Here is a 25,976-nt window from a genome sequence, read left to right on the forward strand (position 1 = left end):
CTTATGTGACATCATTAACAATTTTAAAAGGGAGAAAAAGTAGGTAAAGGAATTTGCTGTGAATCTGGAGTGTGGTACTTGACCCACAGAGAGAACTGACTTCCGAATGCACACACACCGTACATAACAAATAAATGAATGTAAGCGAATGAATGTTTAAATCTTCCCCCAAAAGGGAAGACGCTGGGCACGGTGGTTCATACCTGCAATTCTGATGCTTGAGAGATGGAGGCAGGAGGATCAGTTCTCCTGCTATTCTGGGCTACACAAGACTGTCTCAAAAACAACATAAAACCCCAATTAACAACAACAGTCCAGGGGCTGGTGAGATGGCTCAGTGGGTAAGAGCACTGACTGCTCTTCCAAAGGTCCTGAGTTCAAATCCCAGCAACCACATAGTGGCTCACAACCATCCGTAATGAGATCTGACACCCTCTTCTGGAGTGTCTGAAGACAGCTACAGTATACTTATGTATAATAATAAATAAATCTTTGGGCCAGAGTGAGCAGAGGTCCTAAAATTCAATTCCCAACAACCACATAAATGCTTACAACCATCTGTACAGCTGCAGTGTGCTCATATTCATAAAATAAATAAATCTTTAAAAAATATAATCCAAAAAAACATTTTAAAAGTTAAAATCAGAAATGTGTACAGGGAGCCGAGTCTCCTCCACCCACGAGGGGAAAGCATTTTGGATGATGGGATGCAGATATGGAGGCTTGGGAAGGAATGTCGTGCGGGGGTGTGGGGCTGTGTACAGCACTCATGATGCTGGTTTTCTTTTAGGGAGAGCCAATGGCAGGGTGCCCCGTCCTCAGGGTCCCCACGCTGTTCCTGATCCTCCTGCTGTTTCCAGAGCTCCACACAGCAGGCACCCTTGCATCTGGATCCTCTACCCGGAACCTGCCGGAGACCCACTCCCACCTCCCCAGCTCTGCACTGTGGGTGTCCCAGGCAAGCCATCATGGCCGTCGGGGCCTGGGGAAGAAAGACAGGGGCCCAGGCAGGCCTAGCCGGGCCCAGGAGGGGGCTGTGGTTACTGCTACCAAGCAGGCTTCCCAGATGACACTCGGACAGCCCCCTGCTGGCCTTCTGCAGAATAAGGAGCTGCTTCTGGGGCTGACTTTGCCCTACCGCGAGAAGGAGGCCCGGTCTCCCGGTTGGGAGAGGGTGAAGAAACGTGGCAGAGAACACAAGAGGCGCAGGGACCGTCTGCGACTGCACCGAGGTAGCTGGAGACCTGGGGGGAGGAGGGAACTACACTGGGAGAAGGCTCTAATCCAGTAACAAGAGCAGGAAGTGGTCGTAAAGTCAGCGTTTTAAGCCCCCGCGCCCCGAAGAGACCATTCAGAGGTCTCCACTTAGGGCAGAAGGGGGTTCCCAGAAGAGGGGAGGCATCTTCCTGAAGTCAGAGTGGCCTGGCAGGGAAAGGCCGAGGGAGAGACCTAGGGGAGAGACAGGGGTGAAAGACAGGAAACTGACATAGAAGTTCTGCTCCCTTAGGCAATCAGTCACCCTCCGAGGTCGGGAAGACCAACCTTGCATCTGACCTAAATCCACCCTATTCACAGCCTCCCTGCGTACAGACAGAACGGCTGGAGTCTTCCTCCTAGCACATCCTTTAGTGAGCTCTGGAGCAGAGTCCGGGCGGAGAGCTTGCACTCTGAAGCCAGATCTGCTGAGACCGGTGTCTGACTCCGCTAACTAGCGAGTTTGTGCCTTGAGCGAGTCCCCTTCCTAAGCCTCGCTTTGTCCTGCTGCAAAGATGCCACCCAGCCTTAGTGCAAGAGGGAGCTGATGCTCACAAAGCTTAGGGTCAACCTTTATCGGAGAAACTGCTACTGAACCCTTGGCTCCCCAGTCAGCATCCTCCAACCCTGAACACCAGTGACACCGTGTGGCGATTTGGCACAAAGCAGGAGAGAGGTTGATTTGGGATGGGGAACGCAGGACATCCAGCCTGCGGTTGCTTGATTGTGAAACAAAAAGCATCATAGAAGAAGCTTAGAACTGCCACCTCATGGTGCCCAGTGGCCCAGAGAAGGAGGAGGAAGAGAGAGAAAGACAGATAGACACAGAGAGGAGGGACGAGAGAGGAGAAGGGGGAGGAAGGGAGAGACAGCACAGGAACATCTAGGTCCCCATATCCCCTTCAAAGACACCCTGATGACTCGTTTCCTCCAGTAGGCCCCATCTCCCAGAGGGCCCTACTGCTTCCATGGAGAGCCACTGACTGGAGAGCCAAGTTTTTTTGTTTTTTTTTTTTAAGATTTATTTTTATTTTTAATTATGTGTATGTATGTGTGGAGGTGGGGTGGTATATATGTATATGAGTATGGGTGCCACCAGAGGCCACAGTCATCAGATCCCCAGGAGCTGGAGTTAAACGAAGTTGTGAGCTGCCTGACATGGGTGCTGGAAATTGAACTCAGACCTTCTACAAGAGCAGGACGTCTCTTAACTGCTGCGTCATCTCTCCAGCCCCAAGACCAAGCCCCAGGTCCTCGGGCGACATCAAAGATATAAACTTCAGTGTCCCGAGAGAAAGAAGTCACCTTCCCATGTTTGCCTGTGTTCAACCTTCCTTAACACACTCTCTGCCTCCATTCCCTGTGCTCCTGCGGTCACCCAAGGTGAGCCTCCTTTGGCCCAAAGGAACAGTCTCCAGCAAACCTGAGACTCACCAGCCAGCGGGTCGCTGCCCAGCCTCACCTAGCCCTGAGGCTGCACAGGCCACCTGTGACTGCCTGTAGGGGCAGAGCAACCCACAGATGGGCTGGTGGGGTTCACAGGGTATTTCTCTAGGAAGAAACTGGAGCAGCCGTGGCCTGCTTCTCCTGTGGATAGCAACAGGGGTGGGGTGGGGCGGGAACTGCCTCCCTGCCAGGTCGACTGAGACCCCTACATGGCAACACATATCCTTCCATTCTCGGGGTCCCCTCTGCCAGTTTAGAAGATGTTGATGCCTTGAGGACTCACATGGGGCCGATAGTTTCCATGAACTGATGGCTTTAGTGAAGCGGCAGGGATGTCCTGAGGGAGGGTGACATGGTGGCAGAGGGCAGGTGAAGTCCACAGGCCAGGCCAGTTTACCAGCATTTGGGGAGCCTCAGACTGACTGGGGTTCATTTCTGCAACTACTCCAGCTTCTGTCCTGGTCCCATTGCTTGTGACCCCGTGCTGACCCTGTGTTGTTCCCTGCTCTCAGTATCCCACACCCAGGTGTCTTTCAAGATGGCCCCAGGAGTTAAAAGCATCAGGTTTGCACTCAGGACTGAGGTTCAAATCCACGCTCTGCCAGGCACGAGCTGTTTGTCCTTGGCGAAACTGCCTAACCTCTCTGGCTCAGGCTCCTCCCCTGTTCATGAGCAGAGCGGCAACGACTTCTCAAGAGTCCCTGCAGAAGTTAGATGAAGTCATTATCGTGAAGGGGTTCACTGGGGACCCAGCATATAGGTGCAATATCAAGAAGCGCATGCGTGTGCCGGGTGTGGTGGTGCACACCTTTAATCCCAGCACTCGGGAGGCAGAGGCAGGCGGATTTCTGAGTTCGAGGCCAGCCTGGTCTACAAAGTGAGTGCCAGGACAGCCAGGGCTACACAGAGAAACCCTGTCTCGAAAAACCAAAAAAAAAAAAAAAAAAAAAAAGAAGGGCTGGTGAGATGGCTCAGTGGGTAAGAGCACCCGACTGCTCTTCCGAAGGTCCAGAGTTCAAATCCCAGCAACCACATGGTGGCTCACAACCATCCGTAACAAGATCTGGCGCCCTCTTCTGGAGTGTCTGAAGACAGCTACAGTGTACTTACATATAATAAATAAATAAATCTTTAAAAAAAAAAAAAAGAAGCGCATGCATGTGCATGCATGTGTACGTGTGTGTGTGTGTGTAAGCAATGGCTCTCCTCCCAGCTACCTCAAAGGCTTCCCCCCAAGCAGTGTCCTCAACCTCCATAAACCTCACCTCCTCCAGGAAGCCTTCTATGATTTTATGTAACTGACTAACCCCAGGCATCCTGAATCCAGGACTTACTAGAATGTAGCTCTAGCGGAGAATCCTCTGTTCACACACCGACCCCTCCCAATGACTGACCTCTTTCCAAGTCTCTAGCAGGGTAGACAGCAAGGATGTTGGGTAGGTCAAGGGTTCATGATGCCCAGCAGCCCTTGGCTTACACAGTGCACAGTGGGGTGGCACAGCAGAGAAGACAGGATGCCCTGTAGGTAGACACCGAGCAGCAGGTGGGTCAGCCTGTGCTTGCCTTGTCTCAGGCCGAGCTGCCATCCGTGGCCCCAGCTCCCTCATGAAGAAGGTGGAACCCTCTGAAGACCGGATGCTGGAGGGTACCATGGAGGAGTCTTCCACTAGCCTGGCCCCCACCATGTTCTTCCTGACCACGGCAGACGGTGCCACGCCTACTACAGAAGAGTCCCGGATCCTGCCTGTCACGTCCCTGCGGCCCCAGGTAGGGGCCCCACGAGGCCTTGAGTCTGAACGTGCCTTTAAGCCTCATGCCAACTGCCTGTCAGGGTTCCCTAGATGAGCAGAATGGTAGTGTGAATGTATATATCTAAGGAGATTTATTAGAGTGGCTTACAGGCTGTGGTCCGGCAAGTCCAAAAGCAGCTGTCTCCCGATGGAAAGGCAACACTCCAAGGCTGGCTAGCTCAGGGGTCTTTGGGCTGTGTTGGATTCTGAAGGAGCAGGTTCTAAGACCAGCAAAGGAATGCCTCAGCAGCAGGACAGATGAACTTGCCAGCGAGAGTCAGGGCAAGCAGACAAAAAGCAAACGCTTCCTCCTTCCCTGTCCTTTCGTGGAGGCTGCCTCAAGAAGGCGTGGGCCACACTTGAGGTGGGGCTTCCTGCTTCAACCATGCAGTCAGGAAAAGTCCCTCACAGGTGTGCCCAGCTGCTGGAGTTGATTCGCCTCCTGTTCCACTTAGGTAGACTGAGGCACAGTGGGGTGGTAGTGAACACCGTTAAGCTCTGACCCCACCAGGTAGTCTGTCTGTAGAGGGCCTGCCAGCACCCAGAGAACATGATTGGGGCTCGGGCTGGGGACAACCAGGAAGCCAATTCCAACTCAGCTTGCCGCTCTCTGCACACACAGAGGTGGGACTGTTGTGGAGGATGTTTAAAGTCTGGTAGAGCACAGAAAGCAGCCACAGTGATTTAAAGCCCAGATCTAGGGACTAAAGAGATGGCTCAGAGGTTCAGAGCACTGACTGCTCATCTAGGGGTCCTGAGTTCAATTCCCAGCAATGCTCACAACCATCTGTAATGAGATCTGATGCCCTCTTCTGGTGTGTCTGAAGACAGTGACAGTGTACTCATATAATAAATAAATAAATAAATAAATAAATAAATAAATAAATAAATAAATACAGATCTAGAATGGCATAGTCAGTTGGGGGGTTGACTTATCTACTCCCCAACTCTGAAAAAGAAAGTAGGAAGAAAACAGGGGGAGCAGGGGGGTTGGGAGGGGATCACACAAATCTGGGGGTTGGTGATTCTAGAAGAAAGGGACAGGCATTCACCAGGTCATTCTTGCCAATAGCTTAGAAAGTTTTGTTTTCAAAATAAAATCTTTCAGTGCCAGATGTGGTGTCTTACATCTACAATCCCAACACTTGGGAGACAGAGGACAGGAGCAGTGGCATCACCACAGAATTGAGGCCAGCATGGCTACACCAGGAACTCTAGAGCAACCTGGGCTATGAAGTGAGACCCTGTCTCAAAACAAACTAAAACACTGTTTTGCTTTGAAAATGAAGTAATACCATTGAAATGGATCATATATATATATATATATATATATATATATATATGTGTGTGTGTGTGTGTGTGTGTGTGTGTGTGTGTGTGTGTGTGTGTGATATAGAATACAATATTACAATATGTAGTTCTGATAGTAAAATGTTTCCTTAGCATGCCTGGAGCCCTAGGTGTGATTCCCAGCACTGTATAGACAAGCTGATACATGACAATTATCCCAGCATTCCGGAGGTAGGGGCTGGTGGATCAGGAGTTTGAGATTGTCCTTGGCTACATAGTGACTTTGGAGCCAGTCAGGGCTCTGTGATTTTCTACTTCAGAAAGGAAGAAAGAAAGAAATGGAGGGAGAGGGAGAGAAGGAGAGAGGCAGTGCTGCTGCTGTGCCGCTCTGTTTTGTGAGTTCTTGCTCATCTCTTGCTGTGCCTTGTTTAAACTGATTGTTTTCATTTCAATTATGTATGTCGGTGGGGAGGGCAATATACACACATGAGCGGAGGTGCCTTTGGAGGCCAGAGGCACCACATCTCCTGGAGCTGGCGTTACAGGCGCTTGTGAACCACCTGACGTGGGCTCTGGGACCTGATCTTCGGTCCTCTGAAAGGGCAGCATGCACTAACTGCTGAGTCAGCTCTCCAGCCTTTGTTGTGCCTCATCTCCAAGTTAGACTCATACGCACATGTGTGTGGAAACAGTACACATACAGGCTTTAGCTCTTCCGGGCATCGCTGTCAGGTTGGACCACATCTCCTGAGTATCAGGAGAAGGCTGTAGATATTCTCTGTCTTCTTTCTTCATCTTGCCATCCTTGAGAGTCAGGCCAACGCCGAGGCCATGAGCAGGTAGATATGGTCTGTGCCTTGCTGAACCCTGGTGATCATATACAAGAACACCCAGCTATGATATCTGGTTCTCAGTAGTCTCCAGACGTGGGGACTGTGAGTGGAATTGAAGGCTGTGCATGGTCTCTACAGGACTCTTCAGAGGAAGGGACAGGGACGTGAGCAGTGGGCCACATCTGGTTCCCTCCCTGACGTGTTTAGAAATGCTGAGCAATCAGAACAGCCTCTGTAGCCACTATCTTGACATCTTCAGCATGGATTCCAGGATCCAAGCAGAGAACAAGGTGGCCTTGTCCTCTGGCCTCTGGCCCTGAGATCCCAGGTTCCCAGTCCCTTCACTTCGAAGGCTCCAGGTCCCCTCTCTTGCCTTGACTTCTGCAGACACAGCCCAGGTCTGATGGGGAGGTGATGCCCACACTGGACATGGCCTTATTTGACTGGACGGATTATGAAGACTTAAAGCCAGAGGTCTGGCCTTCTGCGAAGAAGAAAGGTATGTCCACTTTGCCACCCCACCCCACGCTTAGACTCCTCTCTCCAGCATCTATTGGTGGAGGACGTTTGCTGAGACCAGAATGACCTACAGGTGTCCAGAGGTGGGCTGGAGTCCATTGATCTAAGCTGGACCTGACACTCACTCAGACAAGCCAGACCCCTCACTCACTGCACGCTGCTCGGGCCCCTTGTCTCTTTAAGGAAGAAAGTGAAAGCAAAGAGAGTGAGGGTCTTGTCCAAGTCGCACCGTGGGAGTGGCCATCTGGCACCACGACGCCCAAGTCTTGTGCTTAATCTAATCACAAATTTTCTTGTCCCAGAGAAACACTGGAGTCATTTTACCAGTGACGGTAACGAGACCTCGCCAGCTGAGGGGGATCCGTGTGACCATCACCAGGATTGCTTGCCAGGTACTCTAGCCCCCCAACACCCACCCTTGAGGCACCAGGCTGGGAGGGAATACTCGTAAGGTAATTGAAACAGGGCTTGGGAGCAAGCCAGGGAGTAGTGGCCCTTTATTCGCAATATGGAGAAGCTACAGTGTCCACCAGTTTTTCTGAGGGTCCTTATCAGTGGCCACCAATTTCCTGAGAGTCACTACCATACACTGACTCACAGAATGACCTCAGAAAGAGGTGGTGGAGAGGGAGGGAGGGGAGAGAGCAAGGGAGCCTGGGCAAACTTGGTTCCTAAGCTTCTTACCCATATCCCACCCTGCTCTGAGTCAGACGGCCTGCTCCTAACCTTGTCCTCTGAACACCCGAAGGGGTTAATTCAGTCTCTTCATCATGGCACCAACTGGCATTCTGGGGACAGTGTAAGTGACACTGTTGCTTGTTCAACAGCTCTACCTATCAGGGCAGGATCGATGGAAGGGGGCCTTCTGTTTGATTAGAGTCCGGACTGCTGGCCCTGTGGCATCCAGAGGACCTTCTCAGAGCAGACTGGGGTAGACTTAGATGCTGTGGAGGGGAAATGCCTGGCATCAGAGCACTTGGGGAGTGGAGGCAGGAAGATCAAGAGTTCAAGGTCGTCTCAGGGTACAGAGTTAGTTCCAGGCCAGACCCTGTCGTGGGTGCTTATCTAGGACATCGGTGGTTATATTTATTAAAGGCAAGAGAGGAAACAGGATGACAGGAAAACCTCGGGTCTGACGTCATGCTGGCTCTGCAGGAGCTGTGGAGAAAAGCCTGCCAGAAAAGCCCTGTGCTGGGGCTGGTGAGATGGCTCAGTGGGTAAGAGCACCCGACTGCTCTTCCAAAGGTCCAGAGTTCAAATCCCAGCAACCACATGGTGGCTCACAACCATCCGCAACGAGATCTGGCGCCCTCTTCTGGACTGTCTGAAGACAGCTACAGTGTACTTACATATAATAAATAAATAAATCTTTAAAAAAAAAAAAAAAAAAAAAAAAAGCCCTGTGCTGAGCAGAGTGGTGGCCCTCTGTCTGGAGCTGCTGAGGAACGGGTGGTTGGGACATGAGCCAAGGTGACCCCTGAAACTGCTCACAGCAGGAGACCAGTGACTCATGTCCCTTCTAGCCACTAAATAATGAGTGCTTTGGGAGACGAGAGGGGGCTGGAGAGACCCAAGGAGCCATCTCCAAGGCACCGCATCAGTAGGATAGTCTGCAAAGTAGAAGCCATTCGGCATTGCAGAAGACACACAGCTCAGACAGGCTGTCTGCATCCTGAGTGTGAAGAAAAAGCTGAAGTCAGGGCCAACAGGACAGAACTTGGAAGCTACCCTTCCTACCCCCACGCCCAGGGCTTCGGTTTCCCCATCTGTCCAAGAGGATGTTGTTGGTCCATGATCCCCGAGGCCCCTTGCAGCTCTCAGCAGACTCTACCTCTGGCACCCCTAGCTATTACAACCCCATCCCTGGGAAGTGAAACCCACAACACCTTTGATCTTCCCATGATCAATCAAGTGGCCCATCTGGGGAGGTTCAAGTCTCTGCCACCCGTCTCTGGGGACTTTATCCATGACATCCAGCAGCGGTCCCGGCCCAGAGCTTTGCACACCAGATGGCCTGCTAGGGCATGGCCTGCCACACATATGATGGATCTCCTGTCCGGTGGGACTCTGTAGGGCGGGCGGCAGGCGGGGAGGAGCCGCTCAGCTTGGCTGACCACATGTGCTTGCTATGTTGCCAGGAACTTGCTGTGACCTCCGGGAACATCTCTGCACACCCCACAACCGCGGCCTCAACAACAAATGTTTCGACGACTGCATGTGCATGGAAGGTCAGTCTGGAGCCTGGGAAGGGGAGAGCCCTCCCCCACCGACTCTGCTCCCAGAACCGTGAAGCCTTTGTGTCCCAGCCAGCTCCGCAATGAGTGGGGCACGGGGTTTCCTGGCAGAGGGTGGATGTGGATGGAGGGGCTGCGGAAGAGGGAGCGGGTAGGAGAACCCCCTGGGAACTGAAGGCTCCAGTAGGAACAGCTTCGCCGGGGCCTTCCAATCTGTCAGCTCCGTGTGCTTCCATCCCTGGCACCGGCTCCCAGATTTGTATTTCTCACCTCTTGAAATCCAAGCTGGCATGATCGCTCGGGATCAGGACGGGGAGAAGGGAGGAGACAAAAACATAGTTCTTTAAATATGATCCAACCTGAGAAGGCTGGCACTTCTCAGTAGAATTCTAGATAGGAGGCTTTCCAGGTGAGATAGTCGGGAGGCTGGAGCTGGGTGGCTTTCCAAGCAGTCACTGGGAGAGGCTCGCTGGGTTATTCCTTTAACTGCCCTGAGCACCAGCCTCGAGAGGAAGCGTGTGCCCACCGCGCATGTGTGCCTGTTGGTGCCTGCTCTACGCTGAGTTCTTTCTTTCCTGAAAATGTTCTAAGGCAGAGCTATGCTGTGTTGCATAGACCGTTCTCAAAGTCATGATCCTCCTGCCTCAGCTCCTCAAGCAGCTAGATTACAGGTCTATGCCACCATTGCTGGCTCTTTCTCCTTCCTTCTTCTTGTTACTATCACAGGTAGAAAGAAAGGATCAAGGAGGAGAGAGGGAAGGAGAGGAGGAAAGAGGGAAAGAAATGAAAAGGAAGAGAAAAAAATTGGCTATGTCGGTACAATAATTGCAACCGCCAGCACTTGAGAGGCTGAAGGGGGATCATAAGTTTGAGTCCAGCATAGGATGCACAGTGATAACTGGCTTGGAAAAAAACAAACCAGGGCTAGCAATTGGTTGGGTATGTAAAGGGCTTGCCCTGCCAGCCTGATGACCTGTATTCAATGCCTGGAATCTGTATAAAGGTGGAAGGAGAGAGTCAAGCAAAGTTGTCTTTTTGCCCTTCACCTGCACAGTGCAGTATGTATGCAACACACACACACACACACACTCACACACTCACACACATCAACAAACAAAAATAAATGAAAATGAACCAAAAAGGAAGAAAGGGAAGCCGGGCGTGGTGGCGCACGCCTTTAATCCCAGCACTCGGGAGGCAGAGGCAGGCGGATTTCTGAGTTCGAGGCCAGCCTGGTCTACAAAGTGAGTTCCAGGACAGCCAGGGCTATACAGAGAAACCCTGTCTCGAAAAACCAAAAAAAAAAAAAAAAAAAAAAAAAAAAGGAAGAAAGGGGATAAGGGGATAAGGGGAGAGGGAAAGAGGGAGAGAAGAGAAAGAAAGAAAGAGAGAGAGAGAAAGAGCACGTAATGATGCCATTGATCTGCAATTCAGACTGAGGCAGGAGGATAATGAGTTTGAAGCCTTCCCCTGCAACTCAGCATAATTCTGCTTCGGGAAAATTTTTTTTTTTTTGGAGATAAAATCTCTCAGGAGTCAGAGGCAGGTGGATCTCTGTGTTCAAGGCCAGCCTGGGCCTTGAATGTTCTAAATTAATACATAAATTACTGAAGGTGTAGTTCAGTGGTAGAGCTCTTTCTTGTAAGGCCTTGAGTTCAATCCCCTACCCATATGAAAGGCAGAGCCAGGGATGGGGAGATGGCTCCGTGGTTAAGAGCCCTTGCTGCTGTTGCAGAGGACCCAGGTTCAGTTCCTCACAGCAATATGGCAGCTCACTACCATCCAACACTCCAGTTCCAGGGGATCTAGTGTCCTCTTCTGACCTTCAGACACCAAACATGTATGTTGGTACACATACATACAAGCAGACAAAACAAGCAAACTCAAAATAAATCTTTGTTTGTTTGTTTGACTGAGACAGGGTTTTATGGTATAACAGCCCAGGCTGGTCTGGGTTTGCTTTGTAGACCAGGCTAGCCTTGAACTAACAGAGATCCTTCTCCCTCTGCCTCCTGAGTGCTGGGATTAAAGGTATGTGCTGTCGCTGGCTGACTTCAAAATAAATCTTAAAGAAAAATTTTAAATAGAGAAGGATGAAGGGAAAAGGTGGAAAAAATAATTCTAATTGCATCTTTGGAGAATCTTCAGACTGACACTAAAGTAGCCATAGTATCATTGAGTACCTGGTTCCCACCACTGAGATCCATTAAAGCCCAACGTGGCCATCCTGAATGGGGCTGTCACTGCCACAGGCTTCCCCTGTTTCAATAGGATCTTTATTTATTTATACAGTATTTATTTCGGCACACAGCTCTGAGAGATAAGCACCCTTTTAAATACAAGGTATCAGAATGGACAAGCCAACCAAATTCAGCCTGCATTCCAGGCTCTGAGAGCACAATCCTTCCCCAGCTGGTCTGTGAACCTGAGCCACGCTCCAAGTCTAGTTCACAGCATCAGAAGAGCCCCGTGCCATCTCCATTCCTGAGGTCCATTCCAGTGAAGTGAGATAACAAGAAAACAAATCCATAGATAAGCTGTCCCTGGAGCCGGGCACGGTGGCACAGGCCTGTGATCTCAGCATCCAGACGTAGAGACAGGAGACTCATAGCTTCAAGGTCATCTTCAACCAGCTATGGAGTATCACCCAGGCAGCCTAGGCTATAGAGGGCCCTGTGTCCATCCCAACTACACTACACCCACCCCCAAAAAAGAAAAAGAGAAAAGAAAGGTCCTTGGAAAGTCATAAGGTCTGCAGAGGCTGCTTCTTCCTGGAAGGTTAGTAGGCAGAGAAGGAGAAGGATGAAGGAAGTTTCCAGAACAACCACACTGTGTTGCCCTTGCTTAGCTTTTGTTTGATTAGTGATCAGAAGTAATGCCCACACTTATACAGAGAAGTCACATGGTCAGATAGCTCTGGGGCTGAGGACAAGGCTCACTATAGCTTGCCTAGCATACACTCGGCCCTGGGTTCTGTTGCTGGTGAAAATTGGGTGTACGTACAATCTAAGCTTGGGAGATAGAAGAACGGTTGGGAGCGGTTGGGATATCAAACTCCATTCTCAGTCGGCCAGCCTTAGGAGGCATGAGACCCTGTGTCCCCCCAAAAAGTTATCTCTGATTGCAGAACTGGGGACAGTTGAGGACAGGGAATAGGCTGGAAGAGTGAAAAGATGTAAGATGCTGTTGCCTGCGTCCAGAGCACAGGCCAGTTCGCAGAGCGGCAGACAGGGGCACAGTATATAGGTGAGCCACTGAGGCCTTGGTGTTGGCCTGGTAAGGGGGCTGTGGGAGGCTCTCGCGGGGAAAGCCTCCTCCTGTGGGCCTCCGGTGGCAAGCCGCTCACACTGCTTGCTTTGTAGGGATCCTCGAGGTGTCTGCGTCCAGAGCCTAATTGTGTCTTCATGTACTGGTCAGTTTCCCCCAAATTCCTGCTTCTTCCTGGACACTCAGGTTCCAGAGTGGACGCTATGATTTGGATAGCTCATTAAACATTAAACACGGCCAGAGAGTAAGGCGGTTCGCCCAGATGCCACTCAGGAAGGACCTGAGAGGGACCAGAGCAGGCCAAGCCAGCAGAGTCTGGAAGCTCCTAAGGGCTCCTGTCGCCGCCTAACATTCCTGCTTCTACAACTGGCCCTCTACTGTCACTTTGGCCAAGTGCTGGGCCTTGGGGCTGGGGATCTGGCTTAGCTAGCAGAGCGCTTGTCTAGCTGCAGAAAGAATTGGGTCACTCACGCAGCACCACGTAAAACTAAGCTTGGTGGAGCACACCCATGATCTCAGTGCCTTAGAGATGGATATAAGAGGATCAAGAGGGCCAAGGTCATCCTCAGCTACAAAGCAAGTGGGAGGCCAGCCTGGGTTACATGAGACCTTGTCTGAATTCAAACTGTAACAAATTCTAGCCTTCCAATCACAAACTTCCCAGCAGCCCCTTTTGCCCTCCAGCTTGAAACAGAGGTATCCTCTCACTCCGAGGTCACTCTGACCCTGAAATGCAGGGGTTTCTTGGGCCAAAGAGACATCTCCTTTCATGTTATCAGGGGGATGGGACCTTACTATGATCTTAAATGAAAAAAAAAAAAAACAATCTACTCACATCTCAGGTAGACTAAAGCCCCGATAAACAGAGCCACAGGCAAGATACCTACCCACTGGTGTCAGCAGGGTCACACTTAAGCTAATTAGGTGACATCTTATGTTTGTGTGTATGACGGATGTGCCTGTGTGGTGTGTGTTTGAGGTATTTGTGTGTGATGTATGTGTGTGTTTGTATACGAGTGTAGGGGTGCATGTGCCAGGCTCATGTGTGGACACAGAGGACGATCCTAAGTGACAGCCCCTGCCTTCTACCTCGCTAGAGACAGGGTCACTTGTTTGCTGCTATGTATGCCTTATTTTTCTGTTTTTGTTTGTTTGTTTGTTCTTCCCCCAAGACAGGGTTTCTCTGTGTAGCCCTGGCTGTCTTGGAACTCACTCTGTAGACCAGGCTGGCCTTGAACTCAGAGATCTGCCTGCCTTGGATTAAAGGTGTGCACCACCACTGCCTGGCTGTATGTGCTGTCTGGCCAAGCAATCCCATCTTGCCGTAGCTTTGTAGTCCCTTGCAGATGCACTACAGAGTCTGGCTTTTTACAGGAGTTCTTGGGATCTGAACATGGGTCCCTAATGTTGGCAGGGCAATCAGTTTACTGCCTAGGCCATCTCCCCATATGGTGAGAGATTTTATTTCTTGATTCCTGGGCCTAGGGCTTTCCAAGCAAGTACTCTATACCTGGCCTACAGCTTCAGTCTTTCGTTTGTTTGTTTAATCTTTTGGATTTTTTTTTTTTTTTTTTGAGACAGGGTCTCACTGTATAGTTGGCTAGCCTGGAACTCACTCTGTACATCAGGCTGGCCTCAGAATCAGAGATTCATCTGCCTCTGCCTCCCAAATGCTGGGACTAAAGAGTGGGCCACTATGCTCAACTTTTTCCCCCTAAATTTATGAGGTTGTGTGTAGTTCAGCGATGAGTGTGCTCTTAATATCCACAAGCCCCACATTCAACATTTAGGTTTTGTTTTTGTTTTGCTTTGAGTCTGCTATGTAGTCCTGGTCAGCCTCAGACTAGACTCAAACCTGCTGCTTCAGCCTCATTAGTGTTAGGATACTGTACAGGCCTGTGCGACCAGCCCAGTTTCTTAAGTCTTTTCAGCCTCGGTGTGTATGGGGGCTGTTGGATGAGAAGCCTGGGAAGGCTGGAGGGGAAGAAAAGAGAGGAGACAGTCACCCTCGGTTCTGACTCCCTTGCCTTCTTCCACTCAGGGCTGCGTTGCTATGCCAAATTCCACCGGAACCGCAGGGTCACTCGGAGGAAGGGGCGCTGCGTGGAACCGGAGACAGCCAACGGGGACCAGGGATCTTTCATCAACATCTAGTGCCCTAGTGGTGCCTCCCCACCGGCCCGGGGTCTGAGCCAGGGAGGTTTAGGACAAACAGGACCGTGTTAGTAACTAGCTCAGCTTGGGCTGAGTAGGGAACCAGTGGCTGAGGCTGCAGGTGTACGCCCAGTACACTCAACCACAAGCTGGAGAGCGGTTTAGCAGAGAGCAGTGCGCCAGAGCCCGCCCGCCCGCCGGCAGTCCGGGGCGGGACCCCCACCTGCTCACTGATTCTGCTCGACTCAGCGGTGGCTTTGTGTAGCGCACCCTCTTCTGCTCGACACCAGCATTGCAGCAGTTTCAATTGGCGAAATCAAGAGACTTCCTTGACTGAAAAGAGTTGGAAAGAGAGGGGACACCTGACAGTCGTGGATCTGGAATGCTATGTCGCAGGCAAACGCCAAGCGCCACATGTATTTTTACTGAATTTCCACGGAGACCGTGGTAAGAGACCACTGACCCGCACCTGAGGTGCGCGATCCCACGTGCAGGGTCCCACGTCATCCATGATCCTCCAGTTTTGGCCACAGAGACAGCTTGACTTGACTTGTCCTCAGGCTTTTCCCAAGAGAGACTTATGTCTTTTTTGATGGACTGAGTCTCACTCTTTGGCCAAGCTGGCAACTCAGACAATCCTCCTGCCTCAGTCTTCCAAATGCTGGAATTATAGGCATGGGTCAGCATATTTGGCAGGTGTGTCTTCCTTAAAAACAAGACATTAGGGCTGGGGGTGTGGCAAAGTTTGTAACATGCTTGCCTGGAATGCACGAATCCTGCCCGGGCTGGACTTCTGGTTAGTGAGTGTGAGGCCAGACCACAGCAGACTGCATCGCAAGCAAAACAAAGTAAGCTGTTTGCCTCACCTGCACGAGGCCCTGGGCTTGCTCCCATTCCGTTTCCCCCTCTTCCCACTTCTTTCCCTCAGCTCCTACACAGGGCACCTGTTTTCAAGTGAAGAATGATCCCCGTGGCTGGGTCCTTGCATGTGACAGGTGCTAATCGTCATCATGAATAGGAGAAACAGTAACATTGCTCCTATGCTCATCCATAGCCCAGATCATCCAGTCCTGAGACGCCAAGTCACTCCCTCCTAAGTGGTCCTCAGTCTCTGCTCTGCTGCAAAGGCATGCACACACGTCCCCACGTGCTCACCAGGCATACTGTTTAATGGCTCTCACCCTCCATCCCTGACACTCCATCCTTCACGTCAGCAGCGATGCCCCTTGGAAAGTGGGGCCACCTCTGAGTCTGCGGTACAGTGTGAAGCACCCCTACGGGCTAGAACCGTGACGACAAGCCCACGCTTACCGTCACTACTCAGGACATGTCTCCACGGATCTGAGATCCCTGCGCCTGGCAAGGCATGATCTCTGTCCTGATCAACTTTTGCAAAGGACAAAAGCCTTCCCAGGACAAGCCCTCCCCAGCCTGGACCTCATCCGTGGGATGCCAGGGCTGTTTACTGCTTTGGGATAACCAGTCTGGTCCAGGGTCAGGCCCCAAGGAAAGCTGGCAGATCGAGAAGAAATCAAATATGCTTGTTCTTCTTTCCAAGCTGGGTCTGATAGGCCTGGGGAGTGGGCGGGGCGGGGCGGGGGCGGGGACAGGAGTCGGAAGGATCAAGGCCACGGTGGGAAAGCAAGTCCTAATACAGATTGCTTTTCCTTTTTTGTAGTACCAGAACCTTGCACGGACTACTGAGTTACGCGCTAACTTGGTCTGGGCTTCAAAATCTCCAAAGCTCCCCCAGGGAGCTGCCTTGGTCCCCTGTCTTCTCACCTGCTGCAGTAAAGAGCCTGTTCTTCCTCTCACGCTTTGCTGACCTTAGGGAAGTTACTTAAGGTCTCTGTGCCTTGACTTTTCATGCCTGGTTCTTACCAGGTGTTTAGTACAGTGTCTGGCCCATAACACACACACACACACACACACACACACACACACACATGCACACGTACACACACCTAGAGTGCCAGCTAACAAACGTCAGCAGGCCTTTTCTTCCACAGTGATCCATCATATAGCTAGTGATTTTTTTTAAAAATGATGTCTCACTACACAGTCCTAGCTGATCTGAAATTCATAACGTAGACCAGCTTGGCTTGGCCTGGGACTCATAGGGATCCGCCTGCCTCTGCCTCTGCCTTTCCTGCCCTGAGATTAAAGGTGCGCACCTCCAGGCATAGTTCAGGATGCTTTCTCTTTCTCTGGTTTCTCCAAAGTGCATTAATCCCAGCACTCGGGAGGCAGAGGCAGGCGGATTTCTGAGTTCGAGGCCAGCATGGTCTACAAAGTGAGTTCCAGGACAGCCAGGGCTATACAGAGAAACCCTGACTCGAAAAACCAAAAAAAAAAAAAAAAGAAAAGAAAAGAAAGAAAGAAAAAGAGAGAGTTCTGGGACAGCCGGAGCTATGTAGAGAGATCCTGCCTCAAAAAACAAAACAAAAACCAAACTAACAACAACAAAGACCAAAGTGTACGACACAAAGCAAAGCCACTTTGCTGGGGACACATTTGGATTCCCGTGCTGAGGCAGAGCTTGTGGCTACGCAGGAACAGGTTTGTGTGTGTGTAAAAGGGGGTCCTGGTGGAGGACTGAGCAGGATGAGCGGAGGCTAATAGCTGCCTAGACAGGCCACCTGAGCTGAAGCCTCAAGAACACTCTGACAGATCCCCATTGTCCCCAGACAGGAACTATTTGTCTGGCCTTTGTCTGATGATGCAAAGGGGTTGTTCTCACAGTTGGTGGAAAAGGGCTGACCTAGGACCTGAGACTCAAATTTCAAAGGAAAATGACAGCTTTGCCTGCCCTTTGAGGAGGTCGAATTCCAAGGCCTCACCCCTTCTCCTGCTGAGGAGCCTCATTGAGTCCTTCCCCAAGTCTTCCCCAGGCTCCTTCTACCGCTGCCTACAGTGAACCTATGGAGCCTACAAGGACCATGTTTAGAAACTAAGGAACCAGGAGTCCTGGGTGCCAGAAAAGTGGAGTCTGGAGAGGCCAAAAGCCGAGGGCCCCCCCCCTTTTATTTTTGGTTTTTCGATACAGGGTTTCTCTGTGTAGCCCTGGCTGTCCTGGAACTCACTCTGTAGACAAGGCTGGCCTCGAACTCAGAAATCCGCCTGCCTCTGCCTCCTGAGTGCTGGGATTAAAGGCATGAGCCACCAACGCCAGGCCCGAGGCTCCCTTTTGAGGGTTCTTGGGTCTGGACTCCATTAATTCTGGCCCTCCATGACAGCCTTCATGCTCACAGACCGCAGGGAGTATGTGCTTACTGTAGGCCACGGCAGTTGTGAAGACACAGAAAATGGGAGGCCAGGTTAAGCCGGCTGAGTACAGAACAAGGTGTTTATACTGCAGGGAATGAGGTTTCCAAATCTCAAGGAAGAGCAGACATGGGACAGATCCATGGCCAACCCTCTTCTTGTTGCCAAGGCGCCTGGTAGAATCACAGAGCCTCCCTTCAACCTTCCCTAGGCTACCTCTGCAGGTACCAATAAGGACCATCTACATAACTTGCAAGAAACATGTTTAAAGAGCAAAGGATCAGGAGCCCTGGATGCCAGGAATGTGGGTCCTACCCCATACCTACTGAAGCACAGTCACAAGGGTGTCCCCCTTCCTCACTCCCAGCATCTGGCTTCTAATACAATCTCCAGGTTGCTCTTGGGTGTGATGGAGTGGGTGTCACAGGTCCAGGATACAGATGGAAGACAGATGCTGGGGGCTGGGGACAGTCGTTTGGACAGTTCAGCACTTTTGCATTCGCTGTGGCTTGGGAACTCTGAGGTCTGCTTCCTGGCAACTATCAGCAAGGGCAAACTTAACACCCAAAGCCTGCCTTCTGGGCTGTTGGCTCTGCTTAGAGGACACAAGTGGGGCCCAGTGGTTAGGAACACTGAATGCTCTCCCAGGGGACCCATGTTCAATCCCCAGCACCCAGGTAGTCTCACAGCTGTCTATAACTTCAAGATCTGACACCCTCACCCAGACATAATGCAGGCAAAACATCAATGTACATGAAATAAAAAAATAAACTAACATTTTAGAGGACACCAGGTGGGCTCCTAGGCCTGGAGCCTCTATGGTTGGACTTGTGGAGTCTTGAATAATTCTTGGAGGGCTGTAGCTCTTCCACCTTAGAACGTGGGAGCATCAGGGGAAGGGGTGTCATGCCTTGATTTATAATGCCTCCTTGCATGGATTCTCCGAGCTGTAAATAAAGAGGTGACAGTTGCTAAGCCATTTCTTGTCCCTGTTCTTCCAGGAGATGGTCCGTCTGGCTGGCAGAGAGCATTGTCAGAGCCATGAGAGGAGACCCTATTTTTCTTGTCCTTTCCTGTTTATTGGCTTCACATGTTTGACTGAGGTCTGCTCTGAGTGAGCAAGGCAAACATGTCCCTCCCTCCCTCACCCACACCTCACCCATAGGTCCTCATAGTTGGATATCCAGGTGGACTTCCCAGAGACTGGGAGGCTGGTCATAGCAGGCTGGCTAGCAGCAGCTGCAGCAGCCACCTGCTTCAGTGTGGTGCAGAACAAAGCCCTGTCACTCCTGGCAGGGTCTGGGAAGGCTCAGACGCCATCTTGCGAAAGCTTGTGAACTGCTTGCGGTGGCCTGGTTTTGCACCTGAGGGAACATCTCTTATCTGGGCACTGTTCCTGCCAGTACCACCCCTGACTGCTCACCAGGTCCTCTCAGATCTGGCTAATCAGAGCATTTCAGGCTCCCGTGACAATGGCTTTGATATCCCAAAGCCAAGGCTGAGCCCAGACACCTTTGGAGCCTGGTGTCCCTGCAAGACTTCCCTGCCCTGCTGGGCAGAGTGGGTGGGGATCAGCTTTCCCAAACCTAGGCTTTCTTAAATAGTGGACCCTCCCATCCAACTCCAGCATCCAACAAGACATCTCGGGCTTCTGATCCCAGAGGGCCACTGTCTCTGTGCTCCTGAGACTTGGCCTGTTTGACTTTAGGACTATAGGGTCCTGCACCTAACTTCCCTTCCTGTGCCCCTGCCCAGTGAGCCAAGGTACTTCAACTGAGGGTGGCTCTAGAAAACCATACTCAGAATGTCCCCTTCCTACAGACATCAAAGGCCATGCCCTCTCTGTCCCAACGTTTAAGGTCTGCCATTCGATGGCATGGAATCAGGTGTTGTGCACTAATAAAATTGTACTGCCACAGAAGAGCCACCCTTTCTATCCTGACATGCCAACTTAAAAAATATGTTTCTAAGGAGCTGATGAGATGGCTCAGTGGGTAAGAGCACTCGACTGCTCTTCCGAAGGTCTGAAGTTCAAATCCCAGCAACCACATGGTGGCTCACAACCACTTGTAATGAGATCTAACTCCCTCTTCTGGAGTGTCTGAAGACAACTACAATGTACTTACATGTAATAAATAAATAAATAAATAAATGTAAAAATATATATATATGTTTCTAGATATTAGTGATCCTGAGATAAAGGACAGAGGCCAGACAAATCCAAGGTCACAGGGGTGTCAGCAACTTGAGTACAGGCCTCAGAGGTCAGGTAACTTCAATAGGGGCAGAGCTGTTGACTTGCCAAAGCAATAGAACCAAAAGGAGGCCCAGTGCCTGCGATCTCAGAAGGTCAAGGTCACCTTCCGCTAGCTAATGACCCTGTCTCAGAACAAAAAATCAGAGAGAGAAAAAAAAAACCCAATAGGTATTTATAGTTATCTACTTTTTAAAAAGCTATGTGTTTATGTGTCATACATGTATGTATCTGTGTATACATATCAACACACACCACTTTGCTTTATCTTAAGCACTTGGCTGTCTAGACTGTGTGGACTAGCAAGTCCACAATCTGGAGAGCAGGCTGGCAGGCCAGAAACTGAGGCAGAACTTAATGTTGCCTGAGGCTGAATTTCTTCCCCCAAGACCTCCAGTTTTGGTCTTAAAGCCTTCAAAACACTTAAGACTGCCCACCGCAGAGGCGCTGTTGCTTGGCTCCCGGGTCCATCACTACACCTGGTCATGGGACAAAGCTCCTCTGGCAGGCAGTGCAGTTCTGGGATCCCTTGCTCTGTCGGGCTTCCCAAGCTTTGGGTGACAGCAGTGGCTGATGCTGTTATCTGTGTGGGCTCCTGTGTCTGGAGTGTCCATGACATGGAATCGCAGTCAGGGCTGGGGAGAGGGCAGAGAGAATGGGTCGGATGTGAATAAACATTCTCTTTCTTTTCCATGTTTGTTTGTTTTTTTTATAAAAAAGATCTATTTATTTATTGTATACACAGTGTTCTGCATATATATCTTCATGACAGAAGAGGGCACCAAATCTCATTACAGATGGTTGTGAGCCACCATGTGGTTGCTGGGATTTGAACTCTGGACCTCTGGAAGAGCAGTCACTGCTCTCAGCCTCTGAGCCATCTCTCCAGCCCTTCCTTTCCAACTTTATCTCCTCACACACACATGGCATATCCTGGAGCTCCCAGGTGCACACAGCGGACTGGAAACAGGATGCCTGGGCTCTTTGAGTCCTTGTGACTGGTCAGTGCAGCTTTGTACACGACGTCCTGGACTGTCTTCCTGTGTCCTTGACCTTAACCTTTTAGCCTGATACAGAGAGGGAAAGGTTCTTGCAAACCCAGCCATGGCTTCTGTTTATTGAAGGAAGCCCCCACCCTCCTTGTAACTAAAAATACTTGGATTTTCTTTACAGAGGAGAGCAGAGCGATTCAGGCCCAGAGAAATACCCATCTCTTCAGTCCCTTCCTTGGAGTTGTGCTAACCAACTGGTGGTGGACCTGGGACTTCATTGGTGACTAACTCCAAAACTGGACCCTATGTCTATAAGGCCTTGGCCCTCTCGAATGGTACAAGTTCACAGAGCACCTACTAGGCACAGATGACTGACAGGTACCCATCTCTCCTAGGTAACCTAGAGTCCCATCTTCCCCCATAGGCTGTACCATGGGGATGCCTCCTGGGCAGTGCTTTCCACCTGGTGGGATATGGAGGCCTCCTGCCCCGCCCTCTTTCATTCCTCTCTTATCTCTGGCTGCAGCCGCCTGGGTACAGATTCAGGCTCCAGCATCTTACCACACTGGGCAAGGAAGGCGATCCTCCCAGAGACTGTGGGATCAGATACAAGGAAAGCAAACCCGCAGAGAAACTGGTAACTGATGGGCATCGTGGGGGTGGCAGGACCAGGGTCACAGCTACTCTTGTGTGTATACAGACAGAGCTCCTAGATGCTCCCAGAGATGGACACCATCCATGCCGAACGATGGGAGACCGGATACAGGGAAGGCTGGGGCTTGAGGTCCTGAAGCCTTGATGGGCTATGGTGGGTTGGAGGAGCAAGGGGCCTTCAGGGAGGGCTTGGCACAGGCACAGGGATGCCATCGGACAAGATGCTCAGCACCAAACACCAGGAGAACACCTGAGCACACACGTGTATTCTTGTACACAAGTATTCACACACATATGTGCACACACACACACACATCACACACTCACACTTAATGAAAGGGAGCACCACAGAACAGAGAGCTGGGGAGCACCACAGAACAGAGAGCTGGGGAGCATCACAGAACAGAGAGCTGGGGGAGGGGGGGCAGGCCTCCTTCCTCCAGGCAATGGTCTCCGTGTCAGCTTTTCCTCTGGCTGGTTCCTAGGATACAGAAGGGTGGAGGCAATTTCCCTATGTGCCTTTCTTTCCATCCAGGCATTTGGGTGGGTCCCTTACTGCCAGGGACTGGAATGCTCCAGTCCTAGCACTAAGTGACTGGACAGGTCCCACTAGTGCAAGCCTCGCCTGCTGGCAATTTGAACCTGCACTGACTCCACACTTGAACCCACCGCGTAACTAACACCAGGATGAATGCCCGGCCTCTCTGCCCTCACATTGCGCGTCTCCCCACTGTGGCTCACCTGCTCACTTCTGCACCAAGGCACATAAATCACGGCAGGATATCCCATCTCTCTCATTCCTCACTACAGCACAGAGACAAGAGTGGTCCAGCTATCTCGTTGTCCACTTTTATGACCTTTCATGTGTTTGGGTGTTTTGCCTGCACGCATGCGCATACGCTACGTGGATGCCCGGTGCCCAGGGAGGTCAGAAAGGAGCCTTGGAGTTAGTTACGGATGGTTGTAAACCGTCTGTGGGGGTTTGGGCACTGAACCCAGGTCCTCTACAAGACCAGCAAGTGCTCTTTACCACTAGACCATCTCACCAGCCCCTCACTGTCAGCTTTTTCTGTTTGTTTGTTTTTTCCCCTAAGACAGGGTTTCTCTGTGTAGTCCTGGTTGTCCTGGAACTGGCTCTGTAGACCATCCTGGCATCCAACTCCTAGATCCACTTGCCTCTGCCTCCTGAGGGCTGGGATTAAAGGTGTGCGTGACCAGTGCTGGCCTACTACCAGCTTTTTATACTGTCCTGTTCCAGACTCTCTAAAGGACACCTAAAAAACATGGTCTTGTTCAGGGGACCTGGCATTCTTGGGAACTTCATACACATGGTGCGCTGCTACATCCATTCCAGTAGTGACACATTACAGGCCTGAAAGCCTGGAAGCAGTCCTGAGGCAGGGAGTTTCAAGGAAACTTTGCCTCCTGGAACCTTGGCATTCCCTGTCCCCTCCCCCCCCCCCGTCCCCCCCCCCCCCCCGCGTCAGTCTGGTGTTTGGATCCGTGTGCTCTCTTTCAGTAATGTTTTCTTTCTTTCTTTTTTTTTTTTTTTTTTTTTTTTTGGTTTTTTCGAGACAGGGTTTCTCTGTGTAGCCCTGGCTGTCCTGGCACTCACTTTGTAGACCAGGCTGGCCTCGAACTCAGAAATCCGCCTGCCTCTGCCTCCCTAGTGCTGGGATTAAAGGCGTGCGCCACCACGCCCGGCTCAGTATTGTTTTCTTATAAATGCCTTTAAGGATTGATTTTGACATATAGCTAAGCCTCCACCAGTGTTCCAATGGTTCCTAGAAAATCCCTGAAGTCGACCATGAGTTGGAATTCAGTAAGAATGTTACCTATTCAGTAACATTCAAATTCACTTCTAGTAGAGACAGTGAAACTAATTAGGCATTACAATTTACTTGAAAAGGAGCTAGAAAAGCTCAGGGCTAGTCTGCATAGTAATTACTTAGGACACCCAAACACCGGAATACACAATGGCCTAGGAAATAGGTGGGTTGTTGCATGAGGTTCACTAGGCCCAGAGGAATACGGCATAATCAGGTATTTACTAAAGAACCCCTGGTGGTGGGTTTAAAAATAGACTAGCATTGCATCAGAGCATTCACCTGGCTCCTGTGTTTAGCTGATCTTTTTAATTAAGGATTGTTCCTATTCTCAGCGATAAACTCAGCCTGGCTCTCGCCATCTTTTTATGTATGCATTCTTTTTGTTTTGTGTCAATGTAACTTGGCAGATGTGTTTGCCTAGTTTTCTTGTTTTTTTATTTTTTTGTTTTTTTCTGTATTAAAAGTCTGGTGTTTGGACAAAATACATTCAGATTCAGCACTCTCTCATGTCTGCATCTGTTTGTCAATTCTCGCCGACTCCATGCCCACCTGCCGGAACCCCTGATTCCACACAGATTGAGGGGGGCCGATCTGTGGCAGTGCACAGACATACCTGCAGGCAAGCATCCATACACATAAAACAAAATAAAGTCTTTTTTTTAAAAAAGATTTATTTATTTATTATATGTAAGTACACTGTAGCTGTCTTCAGACACTCCGGAAGAGGACGCCAGATCTTGTTACGGATGGTTGTGAGCCACCATGTGGTTGCTGGGATTTGAACTCTGGACCTTTGGAAGAGCAGTCGGGTGCTCTTACCCACTGAGCCATCTCACCAGCCCCCACAAAATAAAGTCTTAAAACAACAACAAAGGACCTCTCTGCCCAATGGAGGCTCTCTCCAGTCCTGCCACACCCAAGGCCAAAAAACCCAGAGCCAATGTATCTATGAACATCGGCACCATGGGGGAGCAAACTGAATCCAATGGAAGACATTCCCTGAGTTGTTGAGGGGCCAGGGCTCTCCCCTCAAGGCCTTTCTCTGAAAGGCTTCTTGGTCCCCACTTCCTCACAGTGGTGTGTGCCTTTCGGAGAGAGTTTGGGACTATATTCTCTGCTCTGTTTCTTCAGCTTGGCTTGTCCTCTAGGGAAGGAAGTGGCTCACATCAAAACTGGTATCTCCTACCTCTGGAAGCACAGGACAGCTGAAGTCATTTTAAAGCCCTTTCCCACTCCCTGCCTCAGATCTGATGTCACTGCCCCACTTAGGACCAGTGACTCACTCAAGGACACAGACACTCAGTGGCAGAGGGGAAGGGGCAGGGAGGTTGGGGAGAGCGGCAGTGCAGACGAATCTTACGATACATTTTACACAGCCTTTGTTTGCCATTTACCGATGCTGTTCCTCTGTGTACACGCTGCCCAGCTAGCCGGTCCTTCATGTGTCCTCTCCCACCTCTGGCCCCAGCTTGCTTGGGATGAAGACCGTCTGCAGTCCTGGCCTGGCTCCATCCCTTCCATCTTGGCCTGGGTTGTGTTCTCTTTACAGAGTGACCATGTTTTCATTACATACAAAAAGCATGACATGTATTGAAAATCCAAGGTCTGTATGACATGGGAGCTCTCAGAAACAAAGACCCAAAGGCCCTGAGGCGCTGTCTGTTTTTATGCTTAGGTGCCTTGAAAGCACACAGTGTAGAAGTGTGAGGAGCTGATCTAGTCAGACCATACAGGGCCTGTCTGCTTAGATGCTTCCTGGCCTCTCTGCAGCGTTCTTCCTTCTGAGTGTGGGGCAGAACCCTTCGAGGACATTGGGGGGGGGGTCTAAGTTGTTTTTTTGGGGGGAGGGGTGTCTAAGTTGTTTTTCTATTGCTGTAAAGAGCACCATGACCACAGCAAATCTTTTTTTTTTTTTTTTTTTTGGTTTTTTCAAGACAGGGTTTCTCTGTATAGCCCTGGCTGTCCTGGAACTCACTTTGTAGCCCAGGCTGGCCTTGAACTCAGAAATCCACCTGCCTCTGCCTCCCAAGTGCTGGGATTAAAGGCGTGCGCCACCACGCCCGGCCCGACCACAGCAAATCTTATAAAGAAAAGCATTTAACCGGGGCTGGCTTACAGTTCAGAGGTTTAGTCCATTATCACCATGGCGGGAAACATGAAGGTACACAGGCAGACATGCTGCTGAAGAAGGAGCTG

General features: G+C 50.7%; 1 protein-coding gene across 1 annotated transcript; it reads left to right on the forward strand.

Moving 5' to 3' along the window:
- Positions 1-794: 794 nt before the first annotated feature.
- Draxin (dorsal inhibitory axon guidance protein) lies at positions 795-16,339 on the forward strand. Its single transcript, XM_021161626.2, has 6 exons — positions 795-1,232; positions 4,274-4,467; positions 7,001-7,112; positions 7,435-7,524; positions 9,271-9,360; positions 14,675-16,339. Exons 1-6 carry the CDS (start codon positions 800-802, stop codon positions 14,785-14,787), a joined length of 1,032 nt encoding a protein of 343 aa, XP_021017285.1. The 5' UTR covers positions 795-799; the 3' UTR covers positions 14,788-16,339.
- The last annotated feature ends 9,637 nt before the right edge of the window (positions 16,340-25,976 follow it).

The sequence above is a fragment of the Mus caroli genome, unplaced genomic scaffold, assembly GCF_978045245.1.
Source record: "Mus caroli unplaced genomic scaffold, Mus_caroli_1 scaffold_6, whole genome shotgun sequence".
Classification (NCBI taxonomy): domain Eukaryota; kingdom Metazoa; phylum Chordata; class Mammalia; order Rodentia; family Muridae; genus Mus; species Mus caroli.